Source organism: Pempheris klunzingeri, chromosome 12, assembly GCF_042242105.1.
Source record: "Pempheris klunzingeri isolate RE-2024b chromosome 12, fPemKlu1.hap1, whole genome shotgun sequence".
In the NCBI taxonomy this organism is placed as follows: Eukaryota; Metazoa; Chordata; class Actinopteri; order Acropomatiformes; family Pempheridae; genus Pempheris; species Pempheris klunzingeri.
In genome coordinates this window covers 24,315,640-24,342,953 of record NC_092023.1, presented here as the reverse complement: position 1 = coordinate 24,342,953, position 27,314 = coordinate 24,315,640, and the positions used below count along the sequence as shown (strand labels likewise).

The 27,314-nt window shown below is 44.0% G+C and overlaps 1 protein-coding gene across 1 annotated transcript in view; it reads left to right on the top strand.

The window, feature by feature from the left end:
- Positions 1–14,835, top strand: part of rims1a (regulating synaptic membrane exocytosis 1a) — an 89,987-nt gene extending 75,152 nt beyond the window's left edge. The window contains exons 23-35 of the mRNA XM_070841241.1: positions 1,014–1,097; positions 1,905–1,961; positions 2,278–2,343; positions 5,785–5,894; positions 6,308–6,426; positions 9,049–9,209; positions 9,358–9,572; positions 10,701–10,733; positions 11,886–12,051; positions 13,179–13,291; positions 13,548–13,649; positions 13,931–14,070; positions 14,536–14,835. Of these exons, the coding sequence (XP_070697342.1) occupies positions 1,014–1,097; positions 1,905–1,961; positions 2,278–2,343; positions 5,785–5,894; positions 6,308–6,426; positions 9,049–9,209; positions 9,358–9,572; positions 10,701–10,733; positions 11,886–12,051; positions 13,179–13,291; positions 13,548–13,649; positions 13,931–14,070; positions 14,536–14,754 (1,585 nt within the window). The 3' untranslated portion in view covers positions 14,755–14,835. The remainder of the gene's footprint in view (positions 1–1,013; positions 1,098–1,904; positions 1,962–2,277; positions 2,344–5,784; positions 5,895–6,307; positions 6,427–9,048; positions 9,210–9,357; positions 9,573–10,700; positions 10,734–11,885; positions 12,052–13,178; positions 13,292–13,547; positions 13,650–13,930; positions 14,071–14,535) is intronic.
- The last annotated feature ends 12,479 nt before the right edge of the window (positions 14,836–27,314 follow it).

Below are 27,314 nucleotides of genomic sequence, written 5' to 3'. Positions count from 1 at the left end.
TTTGATTTTAGAATTAGTTCTAGAAACATTTCACCAAATTCATCATTTAGTATCACTATCTAGACGCCTTCAGTGACCCATCAGTGTTTGGAAGCGCAATTGGCAAACCAACAACAGAATCGGAGCACCTTTTTCTGTACACTTTACCACCTTAAGCACTGTATCTGAAGATGAATCACCAACCAGCCTACTTTATTTTGCTTAGCTTCACACAGTCAAGTCTTACGGGCCCTTTAACCACTCATGCATCTCATTTGATAGCTTCACTGCTCAGTACTACCAGCATACTGTATTTCCTTCAGCCTGAATTGTAAGAACTGTCCTGCTTGATTACTGGTTCCAGTGATGCTTTTCTTTCGCCACTGGCAGCCACGATAATCAAAATGAAGGACAGGTTTGAATTGCTGTATGTATGTTGAAAGAGCTGTGGGCCGCCATGATCATTCGTTCTGTCCATACTGGCCACAAAGTGATGCCTTTTGTAGTGTGATAACGCCATAGGAGATGAGGGTTCTCTTCAGCGTATCTCCATCCTGGAAGTCCCATGTAGGTTTATTGTTGGTGTTTTGTTCTAGCAACAAATCTACATGCACCAGCCAGGACAGGCTTGATTGCTCAACAAGAAAACATAAAACAGGGTATTTTGTACTAAAAACACTGAAACTCTGGAAGATTCTCAGATACTTTCCCTCCGGAGTTGGTGGACACCAAAACAAAGACTTTTATTTGTTGCGTGTCCACGAACCAAAAAAACTCAGCTAATCTCTTGTGTAAATAGGAAAGACATTTGCTGACAAGTTTGCCATATCAATTTTATAAGGTGATTGTATGCCAGTGTTGTGTTTATAGCTTGTCCCCTCAAGTGGTCCAAAAATACTTGTAGCCATCGTTGGCACAACAGAACTCTGGCAGCTTTTCACTATGTGCATATCTAATAATGGAATAGCGTGGCTTTCTGATTTTGTAATGGCTTGCTGATTTGGTCATATGGGTGATATATTTTGTATGTGTAGAAAATCTTTGTCTCATTCCCTGCCCCGGAGACGTCCAGCAAGTCCCAGGATTCTTATCCAACATGCCTCCCCTGAAGATGACAGGTACCCTTTTGCGGACCCCAACTGCTTCCTCTGAGAGCTTGACTTATGCCTAAAAACAGTAATGCCATTGTGACCCAAACCCTTCCGTTTTATTTTGGTTGAATTCTAATAAAAGGAGAAAGTCTTTTTTAGGAGGCAAATCAGCACTCGACATGTCACCAATTTCCAAGTGTTTTCTCAGTAATGTGAGAATCCTAATCTCTCAAACCTGACTGAAATCCTCAGGTTTAGTTGGGTCTTATTGAGTTCAGGCAGAGGTCAAGCTCTACCTCACGTTTCAGCAAACACTAATCTCTTTCAGCTTGTGGATGGTGTTTTTCTGGTTTGCAATTTCTCGCCAAGAGTCGTAGTGATAGTTTTCGTCCCTGGTTGTGGTTGTTGTCACCGTAGCTTTGTCCTGTTGCTTTTCTATCCTTCCTTCATGGTTTATACTGCCCGGTTTGTGCTCGTCTGAACTGACGGTAGCTTGTACTGGTTATGATGTGAAATCCTGCCTTGTTGACTTTGCTTCCTGCAGTCTTTCCAAATGTACTTTTTGTTCTGGGAATTGCATCTGCAGCTTCTGTGTGCTCGCTCTCTCCTCTCAGTCTTTAAGACGTCTCTCTCTTTCAAGGCTCAGTGTTCAGCCAAGACTTAGAATTCATGATGTCCATAATTCATATCAGAAGTGTGTGTGTGTGTGTGTGTGTGTGTGTGTGTGTGTGTGTGTGTGCGTGCGTGCGTGCGCGTGTGTGTGTGTGTGCATGTGTGCGTGTGTGTGTGGTGGTACATGTATCATTCTTGTCATCTTCATGTCCATGAATGTAGAATATGGGTGCTACTTCCTACTCAAGAGACTTTAATTCACCTCAGTACAAAGAAGAGGTACACACACACTTACGTACACACACATACAAAGATACGCACACACACACACACACACACACAGTTACAGATGAAGCACGAGTGTGTGACACCCCTTATTCATATCACCATCATACCATCCATCACAGCATGCCCCTTATTTCCTGTTTTCCAGACCATAAACTTATAAGGCCAACGACAGCCCCGTGACACAGTCAGACACTTCTAAATCTAAATGATGTATCCTCCATCATGCTCTCTTCCATCGTCTCATCCATCCATCCATCTTTTTTTTTCTTCGGTGTATTGTTCCCTTTTCTCATCCACCATTCTCCAGGCAGCCTCGGATCCTGGAAACACCTGAATGTCAGACTCTTGGCAGGAAGCTCTCTGACAGTGGCAGGTAAGGCATGTACTGTATGCTCAGCACATGTCAGACAGTAGTGTGTGAGGTCATTGATGGGACCAGTGTGAAATTACGAATCAACTTCACAATTCTTCAAAAGATATTTCCTGTAGGAGCCAATAGGGACATGGGGGGGAAATATAGGGGGGGGGGGGTGGGGGGAGAATACTTCTGGGATCCCTCACAACATTTTTGCATTCTCTTGCAAAACTTTAATGTTCTCCTGAGAAACTTTTGCTTTCTCTGGCAAAGCTTTTTCATCCAGGCTTCCACACTGACCTGTGTTTTCTTGCACATCCCACTGTAATGCACCCACGACGTTTTCACACGCTTGGAATGACCTGCAGTGGCATAGACTGGTCATCTGGCATACAGGGGAACATCCCACTGCGCCGGGTCCGGTGGGTCGGTGGACCGTTAAAGAAGCCGTAAAGGTTTTATCGGTCGCCTGGCCCCGTCTGTCTCTTCACCAGCCCTCTCTGTCGATCAGGATGTTCCTGAGAGCGTGCTGCGTGCCTGCTCTGGGGCCTCAGCGACCTGACCCGAGCGCTAAGTGCACATCGTCTCTCCTCACACGTTGTCCACGTTGTCTGCATTTAGCGCACATCCACCAGTACCCATTAAGCCGTACTGAGGTCCTGGAACATGCATGCAGCACAATCTCATGCGCATCCCGAATGACAGGTAAACAGAGCAGGCCGGTAAAGAGAGGCAGGTCATTCCAAGTCATACCATGTGAAAAACGTAGTGTGTACATTGAACTAGGGTATGCATGAAAATTTCAAAATAAAAAAAAGTTTTACAAGGGAACGCAAAGGTTTCTTTCTTTTTTCAACTTTTTTCCTTCCCCATGTGTTTATTTTGCCCCAAGCTCCCTAAGCTAATTCAATACTAGATGACAGAGCCAATTTTCCAAAATGTATAATTTAGCCTAAAAAGACTCAAAGGCTCAAAGGAGGATACAACTATAGTCTATAATCTACCTGTAGCTGACATTACAACAGCTTTTGTTTCCTCAGTGCTTCACAAATAGGCCTATATGTTGGTGGGAGCATGGTCCCATCTGTCAGACCTGAAAAAAACATTTGAAATATTGACCGGCACAGGTGATGTTCATATCACCTCCTCCTAGAGAATGAAACCCACTCCATATGTTGCTTAAAACATGGATTCTGAATAATTTCCCACTATGGCCATTCATGTAGACACAGAGTAAATCATGGACCTCATTTGACAGTTTAAAGGTAAACATGTATTGGAACTGTCATATACAAAGCACAGGAGCAGAGGCCTGTATGTGGTTCAAGCTTGCAAAACATTTTGGGTAAGACTAGAGAAATATTGTGCATTTTGTTAAGAGTAGGAGTCTCCAGCCACTGTGCACCTTAAGATGATGGGGAATGCCAGTGTTGGGCATTCAGAAATGTCGACAATGGTGTGATGTGACATGTTATTACAATTCAACTTAATGACATGAATATCTGCACCAGATTTAATGGCAATCCATCGAATAGTTTTCTGAATATCTCACTTGCCACTAAATCACCACATCCTGCAGCATTCATCGTCTCTACATCTCAACAATCCAGTTGTTACCATAGTGACAGACTGACTGATATTCCCATACCGCTAATGTGGCCTTTTTGATAACATTGTGCTTCAAGCCACTGTTGACTGCTTGTATATTTAAACTAAGACTTTTATATTTGCCTAAACTAAACCAAGTCACCAACAAGTTGACTAAACATAACCATAGAAACAGGAATTATGTTTGCATTGCTTCAAAATGTGTTTGTTGTTGCTAATTAGTAATATATAAATGTATTTCATTTCTCCAGGCAGTGTGTACTTTAATGTACGGTTAAGATTGTTAACTTTAAAAAGGATAAATTGAGGTTAATGCAACCCTGCAAGCAAGATGTTTTGCTAATGTTTCATTTAACATGATCTGGAGGACCTTTTGTTTGTTATTTATGTTGCTTTTTATTTCTCCCCCATTTCTCTTCAACCCCATCTTTCTTTTCCGTTTTGGTTCCTGCATGCTGCTGCTCACACACTGTGTTGCGGGGGCTTTGGGTTTGTATGGCACTCGTGTGACGTTTGTGTGCGTGTACCAGAATCAAGCCCACCTCCATCTTAAGGGGCTCCAGAGGACAGAAGGCCCCACTACGGCCCCTTGGTAAGGGGATTCCCCTTCACTGAGCCCCCTCCCCTCCCTAACCCGGTGACACAGAGGCAGGTCCCCTTTGATTTACTGTAGATACTGTGGCGGAGAGGAACAAGACAGGGCCGCCCTCTCCCTCCTTCATACTTCGACCAGTTTGTCTAAATGTGTGTTTCGGTGACCACATCACAGCCTCAGACGCTGCTGCCGTTCTGTGTTTGTGGATTTATTGTGTATGTGTATGTGTTGTGTGGACACTCAAAGGTCATTGTCGCAGAGCGGATGTGGAAGTGTTGTGTTAAGTTCTGTGGTAAGTGTTGAAGGCCGGTTTTAGCAGCAGCAGTTTTATTCTCTTGGTGTATTCTGAGTCGCTGGCCAGTAAAATGGCAATTGTGAAGGTTTTTTTTTTTTTTTTTTTTTACAAAAGAACTGGTGGTCTATTCATGTAAAAAAAAAATCCTATTCACATTTTAAGCATTTCTTACTTAAAGAAAAACTGGAAATTCAAACATTAGCAGTAGTTTTCTCTCATTCTTTTTTAAGAACATGCAAAGCACAAACTAATCATGGGTAATACACAGTGAAATATAGCAAACACTGATGTGTGGATAACTCCTGTTCTCGGGTCTGTTGTGAGAATGGATTGTAATGAATGAATGTGTGCAGATCAGGTGGGATTTGTGCTTGAAGACTTTCACCTTCTGTCTGTGTTCTTTCACTGTCTGAATCTTTATTTGCTGCTCTCTCTGCAACGGGATCCCTCACTATCAACCCCTGAACAAGCTTCACTTTGCTTTCACTTTGCAAATATCTTGTTGCCACTGATTGTTCACAATAGTGTTGGTGTCATTCTTTCATTGCCACAACTGACTGACGCCTCCCCTAAAGCCACACTTCTGTGCAATTCTATCTTGGATGTTACACATCTTAAGGCAAGAAGTATGAAATAACATCAGGTTCCGTGGTTAATAGCTGTTTTCTGCTCAGTTTTTGTCCTTCAGGTGAATTTCTACCACTTTCTCAAACTGTGTGAACATGATTAACTCAAGCAATGTGAACTCCGACCAGCGAGTGACCAGTGCTGCAGTGTGTACATCCTGAGTCTCAAACATACTGACTTTAATTTCATTTCCTCTCTCTTTTTTCATCTCCATTTTTTTTTTCCTCTGTGCTTTTGTTCACTCCTCTCTCCCCCTCTCTTCTTCTACCCACTCTCCCCCGCTCTGGGCTGTTCTCTTCTCTGCCTGCTTCACTATCATGTTCTTTTGTGTTAGGGGCCACCTCCAAGGTGGTTCGTCTCTTTCCTCCTCAGTGACGTCCTCCACAGCCCGAAGAGTAAGGCAACTCCCACAGCTTCCCCCCAAGAGCAGCACCGTAGAACAAGGTGTGTGTTAATGATTCTGTGTGTGTGTGTGTGAAACTGAGTCATGGAGAAGTCTAAGTGAGGGTTGATTTACACATCAGCTTGTACACTGTTGACAAGTATCCACCATGATGAGTGTCCTGTTCTGCACTGGACTAATGCAGTCACACAAATTCACATGCCCACAACTTCAGAGTGCACATACTTTATCACATAGAGTAAAAAAACTCAGTTTATCATCTGTTTTTATCCTTTTTTTTTTGAATGGTGGTGATGGTGGGAAGATTGACTAAGTATTACCTATACATGCTGAAAGACTATTTTATGTGTTTCTTATTCTCCAACTGAATTTGTCACCTTCAAGCACCGCAGTGTCTGATCTAGTGGGAGTTTATTGAGTTTCTTGTATTTCGTGCGTGCGTGCGTGTCTGCAGCCCTGGTAGCAGAGGAGTGCGTTCGTCAGCTCCAGATGAGGGTTCATTCCAACCGGGTGTCGGCTGCATCCACCTCCAGCCAACAGGACCTGGACCGAGCCCTGAAGAACAAACGGGAGGTGGGTCGCGAATATTTTTTTTTTTGGCTTCATTTAGCCTGACAGTTCACTTTAAAAGAAACTCATCTGGAGAATGGAGAGGGACGGTAAGATCTTCCAGCCAGAGAGCATGAGCCACAATGTTGCTGAAGTGCATCGCAGTGAATTGCATTTACTGTCTAAGATAGTAATAAATTGTCTTACAGTAATGGTGAAGACCACTCAATAAAATGAATTGGTTCCAACTGGGCAATCGCTCAAGAATGCACCTAACTCCTCACATACAGAAGTGTATAATCCATACTGGCTGCTGTTCCTATTCCCTAACTTACAGAAAACTGACAGTTTAATGGCGATATCCTGACTTTCACACATGTCTGCATGCCCGTTTAACTTTCCTCTACGAGTCACATCACTGCTGTCTTTGTGATGCATTACACTGACCCCCATCTGACTGAATGGGAAATGATTTAAATCTGATGGTGTAGATCATCAGCACAAACTGACTGAAACGTCCCACAGTGACAGTTATGCTGTGAAATCGATGAAAATGTGTAGAGAGAACAATAATAGGCACCAAGACAAAAGGTATGATGGAAGGGGATCAAGGATCGATCAGTTGAACTTCATATTCTGTTTCAGAAGCTAAATTGTTCATTTCCAAAAATCAGACCGGGTTGTCTGATATAAGCTTTTGAAAATTCATACCACCTTTTTAAACTTTATCCTAATATTAAGGATTTAGTGTTTCTGTTTTCTTTGCAAATGTGGAAAAGTGTGTGTAACAGCATTGTGATCACAGAATGACAGGAATTCTCCTTCAATAATAATACTGGTAATCTGCTATAACTGATGAGACTGCTATGTCTATTTACAGTCAATTTAAAGTCCATATTATGCAAAATGCCCTTTTTAATGTCTTTTTAACATTACAATGTGTCCCCAATGTGGCTACAGTCTGCCATACTATGAGAAAAGGCCGTCCTCTCTCTTTTATTCCTGCTCCATTTTTCACTATATGTGTGTGAAAATGCTCCGTTTAGATTTGGCTCCCTTTATGATGTCATAAGGGGATCTGATGAACATGTGACCTCTTTCAGCCCTTCAGCAGGCTGACTGTCCCCGTCCACCATACTGTCCGCCATTGTGTTTTCTTCATTAATACCAGCTCTTGGCAAAACGAAGACGTCGCAGGGGAGAGTGAAGCAGCAGATTGTTCTGTTCTTCTAAAAACGGACTGTGCAGAGAGAGCAGCAGACATTAGAGAAAAATGCATTTTTTTGAACATTAAACTATGTAAACTTTTTCTAGAAGGACCTCCAAAATACAAGAACAGAGTATAGGTCCTTTAAGGTTAAGGTATTCCTGTAGGTGAGCACTGTACAAAGACTTCACAGTTAAAAAGTCATTATTTTTACATTTTTCATATCTGTCTTAGAAGCGTATGGCATTGACTGAAAGAAAACACATAAAAAAACTTTATTCTAATCTTACTACCAGAATTAGTGAGCTTAATGTGCAACAAACGGTACTGTGACAACTGTAAAAGGCCCTACACAACCCTCAAACGCCCACACGTGTGTTCACTTATTCGCCTTCTTATCTTTGGAGGGTGTGCAGAGACTGTGCTTGGCTGACTTCTCCCCGAGTCCCTCCCACTACCTCTTCTTACTGGTTATAGCAGAGAAGTTATAACTATCTTTCCAATAGGTAGATGGAGCTCGGTGACCTCATGTAAACCTACTTTAAACCGAGCACTGCACTAATCAGCCTTAATAGGTGAAACCACCTTTGTGGGGATGCAGGGCCTTTAAGCCATAAGCAACTACAAAAGCATTAAAAAGCCATTAGGAAAGACTAGAGTTTTTCTCTCTTGTGTTCTGGCAAGGCTCAGCTGGCATTTGATTGAGTTAGAGGCATGGTCAATCAGCGCAGTGCAGAATTACTCTGCAGGCAATAGGATTAGCCTTAACCAGTCAGAACTGTACAGACAACCATCAGTTTCAGTGGCCCATTCACACGTTAAGCAGACACAGAGCAAATTAAGCTTTAATTTGACGTCATATTTCTGGCCACCGGATGAATACAAGTCCAGTATTCATTCTCCTTTAGCCATGTGGATCTTTGGACATTTTTGAGGGAAATATCTGGCTCTTTAGCTTGTAAATACTCCACTATGTCCACCAGCGAGTCACTAACAGTTGTGTGTCTGCTGTTTGGTGCTGGGCAGGTAGTGTAAAGTGGGTTCATCAGAGTTTTGCCACTGAAAACAGCTGATACAGGGTTGATGAGAGCAGTGAGACTGAACCAGAACAGCTAAGTTGTGCCCATACGTGTGCTGATCACTAACACTGTGCACCCACTGAAATACTGAGCACCCACAGGGAAAGCCGATCAAAAAATAAATAAATACATTAAATGCTTATCGGTTCTACTATTATAGATGCAAGCTGCGTAGCGTTGTGCTGTGGCCAATGTGTAGCCTGTGTTAATACTAAGCAGAGCAGAACTGCCGGTTCAGGTGATGCTTCTCCGTGGGCTGAGACCCCTCTCATGTCCCATACAGGTATTTGATCTATCGTTAATTAACACTGTTCATCATTAACACCTCTAACACCTATTTTGATGGACTGATTCCTGCAGCTCTACAAGGACCAGAGGAGGAGCAGCGAGAACGTTTCCCATAAGTCCTCAGACAGTGATGTCAGCGATGTGTCAGCCATCTCTCGAACCAGCAGTGCCTCTCGCATCAGTAGCACCAGCTACATGTCCATCCAGTCAGAGAGACCCCGGGGACGCTTCAGGTATCATGCCCACTCACTGAGACTTGCTAACTTTTTGGCATGTCATTGCTCATGCTTTCTTTTCAGTAGAGGAATATTGGCGCCATATGAAATACGTTAGCTGTGGCCGTCATTGTGGAAGTATGTTATTGTGAAATGTGATGATCAGCAGGGCCATGCGCGCAACTGGCCGCCACATGATGAAGAGCACCAGCGTGAGTGGTGAGATCTACGGAATGGAGCACACCGACGGCAGCCAATCGGACACGGCGCTCGGGAGCCTGGGAAGTGGGATCAAGAAGCGGCGCTCGAGCCTCAGCCAACGCTTTGTCGACATCCTGCCATCGAGACGCAGCCGGAGTACCTCGCAGCTCAGCCAGACAGGTCCGAGAACAGCCTGAGACATCACGCACAAAGAGCAGGAGAAAGAGCCACACGGAAACAAACTCATGTTACCGAGCCTAAACTAAACAGCCCCAACCATGAAGCATTATTGAAGACGTTTAACTGTCATGCTATAATTTCATCAAAGAAGCGCCACCACAACGATTTTCAGACATTAGTGTAATTACTGTAAATAAATAATACCAAAGCCAAGAACATTGGCAGCCTCCAGTAGCATCTAGTCTGTTTTTTTATTGTGTTACATCTTTGCCTTTGGCAGATGATGGACAGAATAAAAAGGCTAATATAAAATGTTTACCAGTAAAGCTGAAGCAGCGAGTTTAGTTTGAAAGGAGATTTGTAATTTCTGTTTCTTAAAGCCGCTATATGTAGAATTGCTGTGATCATAGCGTCTTTCAAATCCTTCTGATTGCATGTGTACACTTCTACATCACTGCATCACGGTGAGGAGTAGAACCACCACAATTAAATCTCATCTGACACCAAACCACAAAAAATGGTTGGAAAATAAAAGCTGAGACACATCGTACCACCTGAAACAAAATCTTACCGTTACAATATCTAAGATTATAGTATGACCACACGAGTTAGCAGCTGACGGTTCGGTGACATTTCTTTAAAGTAACTGCACCCAAAAATGACTACTGATGTGACAATATTCATTATTAATATTAATAATTCATCATTTTGCTAAATGTGTGTGTAACTTTAATGATAAATCAGACTTTTATTTTTAGAAAACTTTATACAAGTTCTGAGGATTCTTTTAACAACAACTATGTACCACCAGGCTGATATGAGTGGACACACTTACAAGTTATTGACATGCTTAAATGCATATCTGATTGTTCCAGGAGCGAACAAATGTTGAATTTATTCATTTATTTATAGATTTCATTCATCTTTATACTAAAACCAACCAGTTTGATAGTTAAGGACAAGAGCGTACACACACACACACACACACACACACACATGCATATGCAGACAGACAATAACCTCTACGGTACGAACATGATCACATTTAGAGAACGTACCAGTGTTTCCAGCTGTTGTTTCTGATGTTGTTGTTTATTGGCTTTGTTGTTGTTGTGTGTGTTATTTCAGAGGCGGCGGGTAAGGCGGCGAACAGACAGAAAGGTAAAGCAGCAGTCAGTCAGTCAGACAGACAGACAGACAGACAGTTTGAAAGGAAGGCCGTCAGGCAAAAAGAATAGATAAACTGTGTCACATGAGAGTTCAGGCGATGCTTATAAAGACCTACTGGTGCCACAGAGAGGATAAACCAACAATGTTGTTATATTATATAGCAAGAAAATATATTTAGAGGGTTAGATACATTTTATATCAGCTGTTGGGTGTAACTTTAATGTTTTTATAAGAGAAAGAGAAATTATAGAATTAATGAATAATCAAGCATCAGAACACACAAAGTGTTTTAAGACACGTCAGGCAGACAGGGAGCCACTGAGAGAGAACGATAGGGAGGGAGAGTAGCTCTGTTAGACAGACAGACAGACAGTCAGACAGTCAGACAGGGTCCCTGCACCCCCAGCCCTTCCTTGAACTGTCTCCAGCACGCTTCCTTACTCCACCCTCTTCTGTCACCATTGTGTTAAAAGGCCGGTTCAGTTCTACAAGAAGCCTGGCAGTACTTTCTTTAATTTTACTGACAAAAAGAAACTAAACCTGACTCCATATCTGCCATTACCTGAAACACTGGTTATTGGGTGAACTGAAAGGATGTCATGTGTTTGTGACCAAAAAAACGCAGCAGGCTTTTAAAAAGAGCTGAACTCCTTAAACTGAACACTATATGATTTCTTTAACCCTTTGAGTTTTACCTTTACATCCCTGCCAAGCATTCAAGATTGGGGTGGTTTGAGTGGATGAAGCCATGCTATCTCCCTGCAGTGACCTCATCACCTAAATAACAGTAGTTTGTTTTCCAAAACTTACATTGATTTTCTACCCAAAATCATTTTCTGGCATCCTGAAGACTGCCATGGATTTATCTTGTAGAGAAATAATCTTTTGAGATGTTGGTGAGGTCACCATGGGATACGATATGATATTTGCTTGGGATGGCCTGCATATTGATAAGGCGGCGCCTATAGTTATCAGGCTTGTCAGAGTTAATACCTTGAATTAATGCAAAACGTCAGCCTCTAAGAATCTGCACCCTAGCATTATATTTCCAGGCTTTTCAAAAGCAGGTCCAGATGAGATGCCTGATAACTGAAAATGACACATGTAAGAGTTTAATTGTTTAACTCTTGTGTTTGACCGCAGAAGCGTCAGCAGGTAAGAAGGTGGGCAAGGCCGGCAGCAGCAGCATCCAGAGGAGCGTGGAGACGGGCATGGCTGTGGAGTACCCGCGGGGAGGGTCCGCCATGAACCGGCAGGCCAGCAGAGAGTCGACTGATGGCAGCATGAACAGCTACAGCTCTGAGGGGAAGTACGTACGCCCTAAAAGACAGACCTGCATGTCAGCACAGACTGCATGTGGTGTGGATGTATGTGAGGGGCACCATGGCACACTGTGAGAACGTCACAAAGGAAAGGTGCAGTGTCTTTAGGTGGTGGATCTAATAAGACGATGACTTTTCCAAACATACAAAAACACCAGAAAACAGGAACCTGTGGACGGGTATTCTGTGGCAGCAGTCTTTGGTACCATTATGATAAAGTCAAATAGGATATTAAGATAATATTCTTAGCCAGTTTATGACAGAAATCTAAGTTTCCATAAAGAGCTTCAGTAGAACCTCTCTTCTGCTTTACTTTAAGATACAGCGGCACACTGCTTCTGTGTTTTTGTAGCTGGACAAGCAGGGAGGCCACTGGGAAGGTGTGTCCACCACTTTGGTCCACTTTAATGTCCCCCACGGGAGTAATTGTAATCACTGTGGCAAAACTAATGACATTCCCCTCAGCCTTAGCATGCTAACATACTGAGCAAAGATGATGTAAATGTTATTGTGTGTCATTGCATGTTAGCATGCTGGTGTTAGCATTTAGCTCAAAGCGCCGCCGTGCCTAAATAAAGCCCGACAGAGCCGCCGACATGGCTGAAGACTGTTCCGCCCTGCCAGCAGAGAAAGCCTTTCAGTCTAGCAATCTAGTCTGCACAGGCATGTAACGGCTCACATTTCACCCACCCTTTGTGCAGGGAAATACATTTCCAGTCTATTTTACTCCATTGAACATATAGTGATTGTGCATTGGGCTCAGAGCGCTGCCTAAACACAGGTGACCTACACTCGGCACTGTGCCTGAACACATCTGTGCAGACATGGACGGAGGACTGAAGCTGCTGCTGCTGCTGCTCTGCTAATGTGCTGCTCACACTGTGCCTCCTTACTCAGTTGGCAAGAAAATAATAGTTATGACAGACAGGGATGGTATGCAAGAAAATAAGTGGAGAGCAAACATATTGTTTCAGCTCAGGTGAATTATGTATACTAATGTATATCCACTGCAGATTGCAGCATTAGGTACCTCACTAGCCTGTTTTGAGTGGTGATGTAGGAATTGTTGACTAATTTGTGTGTGTGTGTGTGTGTGTGTGTGTGTGTGTCTCAGTCTGATCTTCTCAGGTATGCGGTTGGGTGCCGACAGTCAGTTCAGTGACTTCCTGGACGGTTTAGGCCCCGGTCAGCTGGTTGGCCGGCAAACGCTGGCAACACCTGCCATGGGTGAGTGACAGTTCTATCAAATCCACCGTACATGTCATACCCACCGATTTCTACATATGTAAGGTCACTACAAACGCGAGATTCTGATTTTCTCATCAGCTTTTGTTAATGCACAAATAAAGGATAGACTGTATGTGCTGCTTTGAAACTCTAAATAGTATCATCAGGCAGCATCAGGATCACACGGTCTGGAATAGTTTCTGATTACTTTACAATGATGGGCCTCAATGCAGCGTGTGTGTGTTTGTGCATGCAGGTGATGTTCAGATCGGTTTGATGGATAAGAAAGGCCAGCTGGAGGTGGAGGTGATCAGGGCACGAGGCCTTACCCCCAAACCAGGCTCCAAATCCCTCCCAGGTAACACACACACACACGCACACACACACACACACACACACACACACACACACACACACACACACACACAAACCTTAGATACGCCACTGCTGCCTGATGCCTGAATGAAAACTCAGCAAAACACACACAACCCAACAAAGTATCTCCCTCCCTTTTCTTCCATCCTACTCCTTCTTCTCTCCTTATCTCCCCCCTTTTTCCCCCTTCCCTCTTCCCTCCTCCATCATTGTATGCCTTCTCGCTCTTTGTCCTCCCCTTTAACCCCTTCCCTCCATCCCCAGCTCCCTATGTCAAGGTGTACTTACTGGATAATGGAACTTGCAAAGCCAAAAAGAAAACCAAGATTGCACGAAAGACCCTGGAGCCGCTCTACCAGCAGCACCTGCTCTTTGAAGAGAGTCCCCAGGGCAAGGTGCTTCAGGTAATCTGAGTGTGTGGGGGGGTGTAGCTAAGAACACTCTCATCTCAAACAGGCCAAACAACCAACAGTTGCCCTCTTTGTAACGAGAATGTCCATAAAAAGATGAAAATAAAAACTTATTTTGATCAATTTCCTGCCGTAGGGAAAGGTTTCACAGAGAATTAGCACAGTATAGTGGAACGTTCTCCATGAGAAGACTAACTGCTGTAAGAACCGACTTAAACTTGAGACTTAACTCCTTAAAGACTTGACTTGGGACTTTGTTTTGGCCAGTAGAAAAAGAAGACAGCATGTACGCTCTCTGAACGCATTAACTGAGCGTCATGTTTTGCTTTGCGGCCTTAGCAGCCCTCGTTTTGACTTCATGTGTTGAGAGATGATCCGTGAATATATTGACAGTGTGCTTCTTTCTCCGGCAGCTCAGTTCTCACTAGTTAAACTCATCTCCGCCATTCTCTCCTGCAGGTGATAGTTTGGGGTGACTATGGACGATTGGACCACAAATGTTTCATGGGTGTAGCACAGATCCTATTGGAGGAGCTGGACCTCTCGAGCACGGTGATTGGCTGGTACAAACTGTTTCCGCCGTCCTCATTGGTGGACCCTACATTAGCTCCGCTCACGCGGTTGGCGTCTCAGACGTCATTGGACAGCTCAGGACCGCCACCAGGCATTCGGTCCTAGTGACCGAATGGCGACCGTAAACCCCCCCAAATATCCCTTAAATGACAAAATAATGGACCACAGCTACTGGACCAGAACTGAGCAGAGGGCGACAAGGCGCCCCGAGGACGACAACGAGAAGCCCTCGGTCAACCATGAAAAGCCAGACGGAACGACAGGGAATGAAAGAGAGAGAAAGAGAGAGAGGGAGAGACAGAACTAGCCAATCAAAGCTTAGCTGGAGTCTGACAATCACGTCTCACACCTTCCCTCTTCCTCCTCCGCACGCCTTTTTGTTTTCGGAGCTTTGCTTTCTTTGTTTTCTCCTCTGAGCTGCAGCAGTGGAGGTTTCTGTCCATCACTCTTCACTTCTCTCTCCTGGTTTTTTCCTTTTCTTCCTTACTTTGTTGTGCAGCCCCTGTCGGAAGCACCCGCTCAAAGTGAAATCCTCCACCTGTTAGCCCTCCAAGCCGATCAGAGTAGAGCTCACTGCTAGGCCACAGGGATGGGTGTGTGGGAGTTACTGTCACAGAGAAGGTTGGCTGTTGTCTCGTGTTACCATGGTAACGGCGCCAGCGTAAGTGAGCGCGACGGGCAGCGGTTCGGCGCGTTTCGGCGGCCTCTTCAGGTGAAGGGAGCCTGCACACACTCGTGCACATAGTTTGTTGTGATACATGAAAGCAAGCACAACAGAAGTTTAACTCTTCAATTCGGACAGAGGCAAGCAAACGTTTTGCTCTCTGTCCAAAGAAGAAAGAAAACAGAGGCCAAATTGACTATTTTGCCTTTTAGTTTTTCATCTGGAATCATTTTTTCTGTCTTCGTTTCGCCCAGAGTTCAGAACGGTACCATAAGGTGCAGACTCCCTCTGTGTACGTGTATGTTTGATTTTCGAGCGATAGTGCGCCAAAGGCCGACGTTAAAGGTCAGGCCACATTCGCCCGAATACCCTTTGCCCACCCTCCCCCCCTCCCCTCCCCTCCCCTCCCCTCCCCTCACACTCCCCCTGTAGGAGGGAGCAGCATGACTCGGGGACGCCCCGCCCCGGCCCCAAGCTGCATGCACGTTTCTTTTGTTCTGTTTGTTTCGTTTTTTGTTTTGTTCTCTACTTTTTTGTAAAATAGAAGACGAGACAAATTAACGAACAATTCTCAAAAAACAGAAAAAAAGACTAGACTATGTGTGTTAGTTCCACATACTTTTAGGCCAGCTTGTATGTTGCATGTTCTTGTACAGTTTGCTCGTACTGAATATGAATACAAACCGAGAAAAGCCAAGCCATCCCCGCCCCCTAACAGGAGCGGACCAATAGGGGGGGATCAACTCCGCCCAGGCCACGCCTACCACTCTGGGTCTAAATATACATATTAGGAAGTCTCCGGGAAAAAAAACAAAACATCTCTTTGGTTCAGTTTTTCCTTTGAACCCTTTGAACAACAGTGCTGTTCTGTAGTACTGAGCATACTCGAGCCCCTGATGTATCTGAGGGTGTAGGTGTCTAAACTGTAGTTTAACACAGTCGGGGCTAGAGACAGAGATAGAGAATGTGTGTATAACAGCTAAATGTATATGAAGTATCATTATGAGTTTGACAGAAATTATAAAGATATAGATATATGAATATAAAAAGAGTGTATCTGACTGTACACCCGTCACCAACACACACACACACACACACACACACACACCTTGTACATATAAACCAGGATGAGCGGCTTGAACTTAAGTTATGAACAAAAATAACATCGCTGACACACAAACATTCCTGGTCTCGAAGGGAATCTGCGTCCTGTGGATGTGCTCGAGCCGCTGAGCGGCACTGAGCCACAAGGGGGCGCTAATAGGCCTTTATTTTTGTCCCAGTTGCAGAAAAACAAGCTGAACCAATTGGAACAGAGTTTACTTTCTTCTCCTTCAGTCCCTCTCCCCCTTGTTATCACTATTGGTTTGGACTGGACTTCTAAAGCCAATGAGAAATCTGGTTTTGCAGACATATTTTGCGGATGTTTCTGTTGAAACCCTTGGCGGTGTGGCCGACTGCCCTTTCCTTTGTCAGTATTACTCCAGGAATACTGATTGTTTACAGCCCATGGCTCCCAACTCCCAAACCACGATTTTAGACGAAAGACTAAGTATTCACTGCAACAGTTCTTGTTTGTATAACAGATGTGGCTCTACTGATGTGTATGTTTTATATTCAAGAGTTCATTTTTATTATTTACAAATAAAAGACTGTGTGGAAGAAGATCATGGCTTTTTCGAACAGAGTGGTCTCAAATTATTGTGAAGCAGGCGTCCTCAGAGCCTTGTTTAACATGGTGAATGTGATCATTACACACACACACACACAGCAGCCAGAACAATACAATGAAGCTTTCACCATTAAATAAAAATGCACTGGCCAACATTTTCTCGGATCCACCAATTTCACGACTGCAGACAAGAGAGGAGCTGCTGAGGAGAAAAGGTCTGTAAAACTTCTTGCTTTGTTTTTCCACCAATCACACGTGTTCAAACTTCGTTTCATGTGTATGTTTAAGGGCCCCCAGGGGCAAAAAGTAGTTGTCGGGCATCTACTGACCCCTAATGTGTAAGACAGATTTGATTTTTGTGTTTTTTATGTTCACTAAAGCTGAAATTGGATGATTTAACACATTAATCAACAGAAAATGAATCTGACTGCTGGTCTGACAAAAACAAGGTGAGTGAATATTACTGAGAGTTGGATTTGGGGGAACTACAGTAGACAGCTCACTGTTTTCTCATCTACTTTTTTCTGCCACTTTATTGGATAAAATGGTTTTAGTCTTGTTATGTACAAAGTTGACAAGAAGCCATATAAGCAGGCCAGACTTTAGACTTAGACAGAGCAGGCACACATTTGGCTGTTAAGGCTGAAAACCTTGACATATTTACACATGATGGTTGAAACGGAATGAAGCTGAATGATGAAAGCTAACTGGCTGACACACTGGTGATGGTTTATCATTATAACTGCTGAGATATTAACTTTTCTTTCCTGCGTTAGCCACCGCCCTGACTCCTTGTGTGCGAGTCCCATCCAGTCTAATGTGAGTGCTTCATCATTTTCAGCCTCAGCAGCCTCCATCCCAGGCTGCTGCTGCCGCTCTGTGGTGTGACCAGGGATCACTTTTACATATAGCACACTGACACAGTGATCAACTGACCTCCCATCCAGAGACAGAGACAACAAACAGACCTAATATCTGTTTTGTTAGCTCTTTTTATTTCTGTCATAGAGCACATACTGACAAATGGTGCATAGTAAGATTAGGACACTGTAGACTAACAGGACTCCTCAGGCTCATGAATGGAAAAGTTCATGAGGATTCAGGCTGAATCCTGAATGACGGAACGTGAAGCAGGGATAAAAAATTTTTAAAAAAAATCATCTGCAGTTAAAGCCAACTGGAATATGTTGATCAGACATATCTGATTCAGAATCATGGTGGAAAATCTAGTAGATACTTTGAAGACAGTGACAAGTCTGTCAGTCTTCTCCACATTTCAGACTCCCCCCTGCTAGAACTCTAGCAAACAGCCTGTTCTTCTTTAGTTCTTCTCTACCTTTGAGGAAAAAGTGCCTTGCATCATTCCCACTAGCACTCACTCAGCGATGGTGACGAGGTGCTGGCCTGGACCCTCAGGAGCTGTCTCAGGTTCACCGCCAACCGGGCAGCACACATCTGGCCAGAGGTGAGTCCTCTTTGTCGACACAGAATCTCAGTGTTTGTTTTGGGGCGAACATGCGATGATTTCACATGTGAGACCGAGTGTGTTTTCCTCAGTGAGAAAGTCATAGTTTATGTTGAACACAAAGGAAAACTATGGTTCGATGTGCATTAGTGTGTGCATGTTGAAGAAGTGAGCACACCAGTCTAGTTACAGTGTTCAGCTAAACTCTTCGGCTTTCATCAGCACGCATGAAACTGATGCCACAAGCTTTTATTTGCTTCATATCAAAGTGTGACTAGTTTTGTTTAATCTATCATAGATGTGCAGGCTGAAATAGACCCAGTCACAGAGCAGTCTGCACTGATACTTAAAACACAACAATACAGACAAAACAAACAAACAAAAAAAAACTTTCTGCACCAGTTGCTGTTCTCTAACAAGAAGCTTAACGGCAACATTCACAACAGGTTTGATCCATGAATCCACCAATACATTTCCTGCTTCAGTTAGAATTGGTATTTAAACAGTCCTCCTCATCCTGCTGTTCACATTCTGACATCATGAGACCAAGACGACACCTAACAGTTGATCAGCAGCACCTCAACACTGGAGGCTTCAAACAGGAAGTCCTCAGACGGAGGTGTTCACTGAGCTTAGAGGGTCACAGAGTGTCATCAGGAGGTTGGAACAGTGATACAGAGACTGGAAGAGTCACAGAAAGGAGAGGAGTGGACGTCCTTTGGCCACATCCCAATTTATTGAGACACTGAAAATGTTTTGTTGTGGTATACCCACCACTGTTGGTAGATTTTCTTTCAATAAATTGTTTAAGATGAAGAAATCACCAGTGCATGCTTCTACTTAAATGCCCTACTTTCATGATATAATATCACTGTAGCATTAACTTTTTACATTTTCCATATATTTCACCTGAAAGTCAAATATCCCTAACTTTTAGTGAGTAGTGTATATATAATACATGTAACATGTATGAATAAAGCCCTGCAGCCACCAGTGACAGCAGCTCTCTGTCCATCTCAAAGAAGGAAGTGCACACTGTCCACAGAGAGGAGAAACACTTCACACAAGCGCCATCTTGTGGTGAAAGTAGTGAACTGAATTAGTTGGTAAACCCACTGGAGGCTGAATGAATCTCAGTGTCACTCCCTCTCACTGCAGGTATGACAGCTAAATACATTGTGGTATTGATTAACCATTTATCGAGTAAACACTGAAGATAGAAATAAAGATTTATCTAAGGTCTAAAAACTGCACAATGAATTCTGAATGTTCCAAGTGTTTGAAAATAACAACACAGCATGGTTTGTGTACTGCATGTTGTGTGTACAGTCCTGAATGTGTCACTTTTAATTCACAGTAGTGACTACAAGCTATTGATCCTTCAAAGCAAAAGCAGGCAGCTTAGCCGTTGCATGCAATCAAGGACTGATTCATCATCACCATGGCTTCCAGTACAGACCAAAATGATCACTGCTGGTCTTTTCGATTGCTATGTATGATACAAATGTACTATTTTTATAGGCAGCTCAGTCAGAAGCTAATGAGCAGTTATTAGGATTCTCTCTATAACCAGCAGGCTCGGCGTGCACAAAGCTCCACGGCTGGTCTGCCACTGAAAAAAGACCATATTAACCGATGTTATGAAATAGCTGGAAATCAGGGAACTTGTCTCCCCTCATTTGGAAGTCAATTTTCCAGTGTAAGTGATGGGAAAAGGACCGTATTCACTTCTAATTTCCCCTTAAAGGGCCCCATCCTCGTGTAATGTCTACGGTTTGTATCTGTGGGTGGGTTGAAATGTTCACACCTGGTGCTACTGTCTCAGGTCGCCTCGTGTGGCTCACAAACTTTCATTTTTAGAAAATCAGCAATGAGCACCTGAGATCGTCCTGAGTTCATCCTCAGTTTACAGATCAGTGGGAGAATGACTGAGCGGTTCAAACAGCGTCACAAGTCCTCATTTAACACCTGATCTAATCTGATCTGTGCTGATTTGGTGCCTACTGTGTCTTTTTTATTTAGTAAATGTGAACATCCAGTCAGTGCTTCGCAGCCCTGACACAGTGCAGATTCCTGACGTGGAAATAGAAGAGGTTTCTCCTCAGTTCCAGCAGAGAGATTTAAAGTTCCACAGTGATGGCTGTCCCTCTGAATCAAGTCATGGGGGACATGTCAATTTATTTATTTATCTTTTTCATAAGAATTGTCACATTTGATGGAACAAAAATGTCAGAGCAAAATGTAATGAATTCCAAAACTGCTCCTTATTATCTAACTGCCACTTGTCAGGTAAGATCTTATGACCCCAAACTGCCCTGAGAAGGTGTTTGTCCTCATCTGTGTCTCGGGTCCCATTTCAGAACACATCACTCCCATTATACTGAGATTCACCCGCCAAAATAAAAGTAAAATGATTGTTATTTGCTAAGGAACCTGCATAAAACCCTCTTTAAAATATTCCTATATGGTCTAAATGGTGTGTGTGGCACTTCCATAACATGCACTGTTCTGCTCTCAATTCTTTTTATGTTCTAAGCTATCATTTAAGTGTACCAAAATACAGAGAGGCATGTCTTTAGAAGCCGATGTGAAGGTATTACTCACTGCCTTTAAAGCCCTCCATAATCTGGCTCCAGCATACATTTGCGAGCCTTTGTGCCCATACAGTACAAAACTCTGCCAGCAAATCACCTGATGGAGACTTAGAAGTGAGGGAGATTATGCACTTGCTGTCAGGCTACCCCCCCCTCCAGACTCTGAAACCCCCCTCCTGTTGAAATGTGTCGTGCTGCCTCAGCACTGTCCTTTAAATCTCTACTCATTTTTTTAAAGAACTCTGCATCCCTGTGCCCCTGTCTCTGTTAACTTCTATTTAGTTATTTTTATTTTTTCTGGTTTTCCAGTATTTTAATTATTTTGTCACGTCGTTATTTTCTTTTTGTCCTGTACGACACTTTGTAGCTTTATTTTGAAAAGTGCAGACGTTTAGGATCATTGGAGTTGCTGAGTGAAAGCTGGAGGTGTTTGCTCTTTGATCCTAAAACATTTGGCTGTGATCCTTTCACAATGTGCAGTATAATAACCTCCTGTACTTTAGTACAGTGTTTCCTGGGGGGGGGCACAGGATGCTGACAGGTAAGTCCTGTCCACCCTGAGTCATGTGCACCAACATTAAAACTCTGCTGGTCACTGATGATGATGATGATGATGATGATGATGATGTCCTCCCCGGGCAGTGGACAGCCGGACTGAAAAGGGGGGGCATCATGTCAGATTTGTTATGCTCCCTGCTCGGTGTTAATGGATTGTAAAGCCCCCCTGGTTTAGCCGCTGCCGTGATGGCGGGTGTTACCGCAGCGTCCGTCCGTCCGTCCGGCCCGCAGCGCACCAGCCGTCAGCAGCCTGATCTAATTAGCGCGCGGGGCTCCTGGCTTCTTCTCTTCTTCTCTTCTTCTTCACGTTCCATTACAAATCCTCGGTTCATCACCGGGCTCTCTTTTGTGCGGCCCGCGACAACACGGGAAGATTTACTGGATCCAACTTGGTTTTGGAGCCGCTGATCGCTGCTGCGGGATTATTAGACGGGATTAATAATCCTATCAGACACATTCAATGTCACACCAATTATACCATTATTATCAGTTATTCTGGGGAAATAGTCCCTGTCCCTTACTGGGATTACTGAGGACGAGAAAATCCCTCCAGGAATAATGAGAATTACAGCAACAACAATAATAACAGACAGATGAGAAATATTTGAAGGAGTGTTCTAATAATTATTCCTATATTTTTACGGATTTGTTCCTGAGATTAGACCACATAGTTCTAATAAATAAATGAATAAATAGATCAACTAATTTTACCTTGAAGCATCTACAAAGACCCTGTTTTTCCTCCTGGCGCAGTGTCTGGGTGACTAAAGCTGCGGACTGACTGCAGTTGCTTTTTAAAATCAGCTCTTTATTCCTCTAAATAGAAGCCAACGAGCTGAACAAGGTGATTCCAAGTGAACCACGAGCGCCGCAGTAAAAACACGTCCACGTGTGAGAATCATAGTTCTCTTGGATCCATAAAATCCAGACTAAAATCCATCACCATCTCCAGATTTTTCTGAAACGTGACCAGCTCCTTCTGTGTGCCATCTTCTCTCTGGATTCAGCACCAGCCACCTCCTCCCGGACCTGGTGTTTTATTTTGGTGGATTTTAAAGAACGTTTCCTATATTACAGATTTGTCAGGTTTGAATTCTGAACTCAGACCCTCTCCATCCTCCCCGGTGCTCGGGTTAAGGCTGCGGGCCCTCGGCGGCGGCACGCAGGGGCCCCCGTTTACCTGCCGCGCTCCCTGCACTGGCGGCATGGGGACACTAGGGGGAGCTGGAGTCCGCGTTTGAGCATGTTGAGGCACGAAGGGCACCTCGACTGGAACCAGTGGAGCTGAAGATTTTCACTCGAGTCCTCATGTCTTATTTTAAAGATTACAGGACTGTTGGATGAGTTCATCCAGTCCAAACCGGAATCAGTCCACCAGCCGGCTCACAGTAAGCACGATGTTCCTCCTCTGGGCAAGAAAAGAAAAGTGTGAGAGAAACTTCTGGGCTTTAGAGGAAATCCCATCTTGTTATTATTATTATTATTATTATTATTATTATTATTTTTAATTCTATACTGCTCAGCATCTTTTATAATTTATTATATTACAGTTTAATATTGTATTTTTGTTCTACATTCTGCTCCACTAACTTTTCCTTCAACCACAATCCTGATTTTAAAAAAACAAGACCTCATTCTTGAAATTATTTTTGGATTATTTGTCAGTGTTGAAAAGGATCAGCAGCTTGTAACATCAAACCCTCCCGTGTGTCAGAGGTGAAACCATCAGTAACTCCTAACCACAAGAACATCTCAGCACCCCCTCTCCCCCCCCCCCCCCCCCCCCAAGACCTCCGTGCTCCCACACCTCCTGCCTTTATGGATCCTGCAGCTACAGGCTCCTCTCAGGGCACAGAAACGCTCCGCTGTCCCAAGTGTGCCATTTCCGTCCCGTCATTCATCTTCATAACTACCCGTTTAGTGTAAAATTAACAACGACTTAACTACGGTGGCCATAAACACGTCGGTGCATTCCAGGCAGATGGATGGATGTGGGCTGGTGGGGGGCTGGAGAGGGGGACGCGCACGGTGCACCGCTCTCCACAGACACCGGACCCTCTGTAGTGTGCAGAGGGTGTGTGGTCTGGGGCCCTCCAGGGATCCTCTGAGGGCTACATTTAGTCCCTTAATGTAAAGAGTCCCTCTGGCCGGTGAGGCACACACAGAGTAAACATGACAATGAAATCTGGATGCCCCTCATTTCTACTGACTTTGGCCGAAGTGGTGCCTGACTAAGTTTAAACTCAACATCAGCGCCACACACTCTATAGAGGAAGGGGGGTTGGTGGATGTGCAGGGAGGGGGGGGTCTGATAATTTGGTCTACAGCCGTGTAATCCCGCTTGATTTCATCTAATACCACCGGCCCGACGCAACTGCGTGCGCGCACATCCCCTGATGTGATAATGGCACGTTGCGAAATCCACCCGCTCCGTTTATTGTAAAGCTTTTGGGATGGAAGGGTGGAGGTGGTGGTGTACAGGGTATATGTGTGTGTATATATGTGGGTGTGGAGGGGACTACCGGAGCCTGAAATTCCTCCGCAAAAAAAAAAGGCAGGGACTAGATTTAACAGGGATTTGGAGCTAATTCCCACTGGAAATAAACACATTAAAACCGAAAATCTAGAAAACTCTATTTTAGTCACAGCGTCGGGCACGTGCTGCCAGAGTTACTTGTCAGAAATATCGTTTTTTTTTTTTGTCCCTTATTTCTTGTGTGATTTTAACCGTTGCACATAAAGTGGTTTGGCAATAACTTGGCTTGAAGCGTTTGAGCAGCAGAAACAGGTGCAGATAAACTCAGAATAAATGCCTCAAAAATTAATCATAAATTTCATGGCATCACAGTGGGGCCACGCCGAATCCTACTGCGAATTTACTAAATAGCACAAAACTGAGATTCATTTCGGGTTGGTTTTACGTTTGTAAAAGCACCTACAACAAATCAAAACGCTCCTTTTTATGTCCATGAAAATAACTTCTTGATGCGAAATCGAGTGTAAATTTACAAGTCAAATTCCTCAGTATGAATGGTTTTGGAGTTGATTCTAGTCCGAGCATGTTTTGCTTATGTTGATCACAGACTGCAGACCAGACCCTTTAATTAAAAAAGGCCCCCTTCACCGCTGTTTTATCACATTTGATGTTGCCTTTTAATTCTGACTTTGTATATAACGCCGGTAATGTCAGTTTACACCGCGCGTCTTTACGCACGGTTTGGGAAATCCTGACAAAAGCAACAAAAGCAGCGGCTGGACAGAGAGGGAGAAATGAAGGTATGAAGAGCAGCATGGAAAAGAGGGGGGGGTTGTGTGCGGGGTGGGGGTGTAGAGGGATTGGAGCTGATTTATCTCAGGAGCCCCCCGGTCATTTCCATATATTGAAATGCGCCCCCAGTTACTCAATTTCCCCGGAGCTGTCGTGCGTGCAGGGAAGGCGCGCATGTGACCAGCGTCGGTCTGATGCCATGTAGTCTCTCCAATCTTTTCACGCTCCTCACAAAGACTAAATTCTCCCCCCTCCCCGTTTTATGAACCATCATCAAAGAACGCCGCTGCCCATTCACTCAGTGCACATATGTACTGAATATATAGGCTGATGAAAGTTGTAGCCGCCTTAACAAGCGAATAAAAGTGCTGAATATGAGAAATAAAGTTAAAGATAGCCGAGTGTGGCCTACATATGGCGCAGAGAATATATACCAGTATCTTAACACACACCTGAAAGCGGCCTGTGGCCTCAAAATAATTCCAAAATCAACCTCACTTAGTCTTTTTTTTTTTTTTAATTAAGAAGAAAATCAAACGTGGGACTCGATGAGACATTCCCACGCACACAAATACACAAACATGCACCCAGGCCCTGCTCCTTCCGTGCATGCAGGGTGCTGCTGTGCCTCCACAGCATCGAGCATGCAGTCTGACTGATGTATGACGGAACCGGCGACGCGCCGCCATTTACATATAGAGATTCCCCTGCGCGCTCCCTGAGTCCGAGCAGCTCCACGGGCTTTGATCAATGTCCCGCCTTGACTTCGAGTGTGTGTGTGTGTGTGTGTGTGTGTGTGTGTGTGTGTGTGTGAGTGTGTTGGGGGTGTATGAAGTCAGAGTAGGAGGAGGGATAGAGAGGAGATGATGGGGAAAGAAGAGGAAGAGAAAGGAAGGAAAAAGCAGTCTTTGTAACCAACAGATGGAGCGGGGTGTAGGGAGAGGTCAAGGTTAGTGCTCTCGGATGTATGTAAGGGGGGGGGGGGGGGGGGGGTCTAAAACGAGGGCCCCTTTAGATGCGGGTACCAATTGAGGATGGCATGGGCTCTATTAAAAACAGGAGAACAAGTCTTCCTGGTAGTTGAGCTGCGGGGCTCGTGTTTTATCACACTTCAGCACAACGTGTCTAGAAAGTCATCAGCTGTGGCTGCACTTTGCGCGTGAAGGCTCCTGTGGCGTCAAGGTTTGGTGCCAAAGGATGCACGGACTTTGTCACGTCGGCCTGAAGTGAAATGAAACCACTTTCACATGTCGCAATAAAGCCTGATTATAAATACCAATAATATGATGAAGTCTCTGCTTCCTCCGGGAGGTTTTTAACTCCGGGAGCAGCGACACTCCGCCGTGTCACCCAGCCTGTAAAGGCTTCTAGTGTTACTGGATCAGGTTTAATGGGTGCGGTGGCCGCCTGTCGCCATCCAGACACCAATAGGCCACCCAGGACACCCGATGCCCGAGAAAGAGAGCTAAAATCTTCCAATTTAGCCCAATTACGCGCTTTTAAAGGAGTCGTCGTTTTTCGAAGGAACAAGCAGGAGCTGTAGCTTTGATGGCAGTGCTTCTACACACCTTTAACGCAGCTTTGCTCCTTATCAGGACACATAGAAGCAAAGAGGGATATTTTCTAAGGACCGGAGTCTCTCCATCACTGACACAGCATTTAGTTTTTCACGCAGCTTTGTAAATTTACAGTTAAACCAAAGAGGAAAAGTTTCCAGACTTATTAGTTAACATTCACCTGATGAAAACTGTAAATCTTGAAATCATCACAAACAGAATCTTATTCCAATAACTTCTGTCTTAATCTCAAAAGTGCCCAAATTAAACAAATGCAGATAATTATATATATACATAAAAAAAAGAAATCCAAAGTAAGCTCCCACGGAAGCTCTCTCATCCACTTTGATGCTGGAAAATATTTATCTCATTTCAAATCCATTCTCCAAACGCGTGCCACAGCCTGCTTGTCCTCACAGACATCGTGGTAATTCAGTTTTAAAACATTTATTCCTCCCTATAATCTTACTTCCTGCTCTAAGTGGATTCCTGTTCAAATTTGCTGCGTGCGAAGAAATAAATTCTGTGCTTCGACAGTAATAAAAACTAAAATGTCCATCCACAGATACAGAACCCCCTCCCGTGTCTACAGATCAGGAGAAATAATCCACAAATGTGTTATCATTATCATTTGGAATTGGCTTTAGGATTTAATACACAAGGAGTGAAGTGAGTATTAAAGTGCGCCGATTCATGGATGATGTGACGCGTCTTTGTCGTTAAATCAAACACTTTTAGTTTGAGATGAAATTGTTATCATCAAATCAGCAAATCTCCTCTGAAAGGTTTAAACCTGCCCGCATTGAAACACACGGGCACAAACGGGATAATCACCCTGTGCGGAATAATCGCCGCGCACGTGCACGCGCCCCCCCCGCGCGCACACAC